Consider the following 4,070-nt stretch of genomic DNA (forward strand, 5'->3'; position numbering starts at 1 on the left):
CGGAGGCTACGCATCATACTCACAAAACCAAGTACGACATGTGAAATGACTATATTACCCTTTGTACGTTTTAGAAGGGGGGTTGTACCGAAGCGGGTCTCAAGATTATGCATCACATAGTAACACAATAATTTTGCGTCAGAAAATACTATGGTTTATTACAAAAACTGACACCAAGCCATCCGACATTCACTACTCGGAAATACGAGTACGTACTCCATGGCATTCATATCGATGGATCGATATATCTTGATATATGTACATATCTATATAGGTCAGAGAGATGGGCGATGGGAGGAAGTTTGATTTTTAGCTTTCCATGTGTCAAACTTGCCGGAGACGAAGTCATAGTGGCCGCCGACCAGCTTGACTGTTCCGTTGTCCACACCATCCTTGACGAACGGGTAGGTTCTCAGATTGTCGAGGGACACGTCGACAACCGCCTGTGGACGAGAACGATTAAGAGAGATCTCTCGCTCAGCGAGTTAATCCATCATTCACACGCAAAAGAAATTTAGCATACATTACAAGCTAACTGCTAAGTACTACTCCCTCCGTTGCTTTTTTATTTTGCATGTCAAATTTATTTTAAGAAGTTTGACCAAATTTATATTAAAAACTATCACATCTAGCATATGTAAGATGTTTAATATGAAAATTAGGTACTTGATGCATCCAATGAAGCGAATATCTAATTCGGAGCTCGAGCTCATCTACACCCTATGAACAGTAAATAAAAAAAGTTACTTGACAAATTAAAAAATTCCAGATTTTTTTGTAATGAAAGATGCTTGAGTGCAAGATCTCCGTGTCAAGTTCCAGTGCATTTGGACATCTAAGCAGCTCTTGGCAAAAAAATCGGGTCCAAACTGTAAAAGACAGTAAACTTTTTCACGGGCCCTAAATTTATGTTTTTTGCTGAGAGTTATTCAAATGTTCAAATGCTCCGAAATTTGGCATGAACATCATGCACTCAAGCATATTTCACCACAAAAAATTTATAACTTTTTTATTTTTTTCTAATATTTTTAAGAAACTTACTGTTCACTCTCTGGCTCGCCTGAACCCGGGAGCTAAAACGCCGCGTCCCCAATGAATCGATTACAATATGAAAGTAAAGTACTATAAAATGGTAGGTGGCCTATGGTGCAAGCGAACCTTTTCCAAGAAGGCACATTGCTCCTCTGGAGGTTTGCCTGAGTACTCGTCTTCGACCTTCCTCTTAGCCGATAACCCGATCCCGACCCAGTCCTCAACAAATTTGCTGAGACCAACCAACCAAACAGCTCCGGTCAGAAACAGACCAAAAAAAGAATCAATCAGAACTAAGCTACGTACTTACAAGCAGTGGCGGAGCCAGAAAATTTATATCACTAGGGCCGAAGGCTGTTAAAACAGGCTGGGGAGGGCCAAATCAATGAAATATAGGCTTTTAACAGTAGATAATCACTGGTTTTTGCACTGTTCATCAACTAATTAGCACTACATTCATATTGTTAGGGGGGGCCAGGGCCCCTGCCTCCGCCACTGCTTACAAGGAGTCATCCGCGCCATCCTTGAGCGAGAGGATGGTCTTGATTCCACCGCAGCAGCTATGGCCAATCACCACGATGACCTTAACCTCAAGGACGCAGATGGCGTATTCGATGGCCGATCCAATGCCGGTGTGCTTGTTCTCACAGTAGAAGGGGACCATGGCGCCGATGTTGCGGACGATGAATGCCTCACCGAGTTCTAGGCCCAGGGTGACTGATGGGCACACACGCGAGTCAGCGCACGCGAACACCAGATACTGCAAAACAGATTTTATTGGCAAAAAAATGAAGCATCAAGAGGATTCAAACACAATAAACATATAGTCGGCCTTTGCATAACTAGGCTACACACAACAAATACTAGTATACACAAAAAATCACTCCAGTAGATAACAAATTCATATAAAACCAAACCTATGCGTAGGCGAGAAAAAAGAAACTCAAAGTGATCAGATCCGCGATCAGCAAACTACAACAATGATCATATTCGCACCAACTATCTCATAACAACACACAGATGACGAGGTTCTTAAACAGCAACGCTTTTAGGTAGAGATAGATTCCTTCAACAAGGTAACAACGTAAAAACATCATCGTTACCCGGTATAACCAAGTGAGGTCAGAACTAGACTACCATCGACGTCAAACATTACAATATTTCTTTCAAACTCCAACATTTCACAATTTTTGGCGATAAGAAGAGAAACTACTCATTATAGCTTGGGGCGTATTAGTCAACCTGGTGAAAAAAAATAAAGAATGTGTTCATATGATGATATTATAAGAGCATGGTCAAGAGTAGTCACAATAGGGAGTATCATATACTAGTATCATGCATATGATACTAGTATATACGATACTATCTTCATAATGTATAGTATTATAGCTTGATATCATAATGACCTTATTTATTGTCATACATGACACATAATATTGTATCATTTAATACAATACTGTATTATATCATGATACTCAATCCTTTCCTTCCGAACTAGATTGTGTGTCACATCAGAAAAATGCCTAGTTGACACGTATGATATTATCTATGATACTTTAATTATGACCAGTCTTATAGCTAGTTGATAGTTTTATGCATCCGTCATGTCATTTAGAGTCCCCATCTCCAGTCACTCATATATTAACGTGGTCTATAAGATTGACTGTTAGCCTAGCATTTTTTTCAACCTTATCTCTTTCTCTTTCTTTGTAATTACTACATTTGTCTAGGAGCAAGTATAGAACCAGGCTCTTAGAAGTGAGATTTTTTAATGTATTTATTGTTCGCGTAGGTAAAAATGCTATGTAAAGCAGTATATAAAACCCTTATCATACTTGCTCTGATAGGTGGAATAGACATTTTTGACACTGCTTTGCACTGAAGGCTGCCACTTTTGAAATTCTATCTCGGACCACTTTTTATTTAGTCCGGCAGGAGAAACTCGGAACTAAATTTTGCTTTTGTGACAAGGAACAGAATCGTAGAGACACCAGGAGAAAGAAAGGCAAGCAAAGCAAGTAGCAGCAACGTTCACTGGTCGCAACAGGGCTGTTGGAGACAGCCGGTTAGAACCGTACGATGGCCTCTTTTTCCCTTCCCGCATGGTGTAGTCAACGAAGACGAAATAATTTTCCTTCTGCCGTCCGACTCGCACAACTCCGCCTTTCCGCCCACGCATGTGCTGCTCTCACGAGGCACGACAGCACCCCCTACCCCGACGTCACCTCCGCTCTCTGCAACATCCGCATCACACCTAGGCCCAACATCCCCGATGATCGTCAACGCATCGTCATGGATGGCCTCCGTGACTGGTCGTCACACCCATGATGTAGCCTCGCTACGCACCGTTCAGCTTGCTTGCGCTTGCCTATCACCGGTTGTAGAACTTCCCCATGCCAGTTGTAGCTCGTTAGCCGCCGGTTCCAGCACCACCTCATGGCGGTTGCAGCTCGCATGTCTCAGCACTGGAGGTCATGGACCGTTGCACTGATGATGGCCAATCCCAACATCGACATAATGGCTTGTCCAAACATGCCACGGTGCCAGTCGTAGCAAATTTAGACCCAAGTTCGAGCACGCTATGACGACGGTCGCAACATGCCAATGCACCCAACTCCAAGCATCAAACACATCAATACATAGGTTTCAGAATGCCATGGTGCTGGTCGCACAAATTGAGATGCTAGTTCCAACACGCCGGTGGCCGCTTCACGCAGAGGCGCCCAATTCCAAGTGCCCAACACGTCGATATGCTAGTTCTAGCATGCCACGGTGCATGTCGCAAAAAATTGAGACGATGGTTCTAGCATGCCATGATGGCGGTCACAACACGTAGTGGCACTAGTCGTAGCAAGTCGAGACACTGGTTCCACCATGCCATGGTGCTGTTCCCAGCATCGCACTTCGGTGGTTAAATCAAGCATTGGATGGCCCGATCCCTGCTCGCTCCCAATAGCAATCGAAAAAACAACGATTAGAAGCATCCCCATGGCAATAGCAATGGCCGGTTGACACCTCGTGTCGCTGATGGCAGTGTT

General features: G+C 43.4%; 1 protein-coding gene across 1 annotated transcript; it reads right to left on the reverse strand.

The window, feature by feature from the left end:
- Positions 1-275: 275 nt before the first annotated feature.
- On the reverse strand, positions 276-1,807 carry LOC125519251 (carbonic anhydrase, chloroplastic-like; the record flags this gene model as incomplete). Its single annotated transcript, XM_048684114.1, has 3 exons — positions 276-443; positions 1,159-1,264; positions 1,536-1,807. Coding segments are annotated over 3 exons (546 nt in total), but the record flags the coding sequence as incomplete, so codon positions are not given.
- Positions 1,808-4,070: the final 2,263 nt, after the last annotated feature.

The sequence above is a fragment of the Triticum urartu genome, chromosome 7, assembly GCF_003073215.2.
Source record: "Triticum urartu cultivar G1812 chromosome 7, Tu2.1, whole genome shotgun sequence".
In the NCBI taxonomy this organism is placed as follows: domain Eukaryota; kingdom Viridiplantae; phylum Streptophyta; class Magnoliopsida; order Poales; family Poaceae; genus Triticum; species Triticum urartu.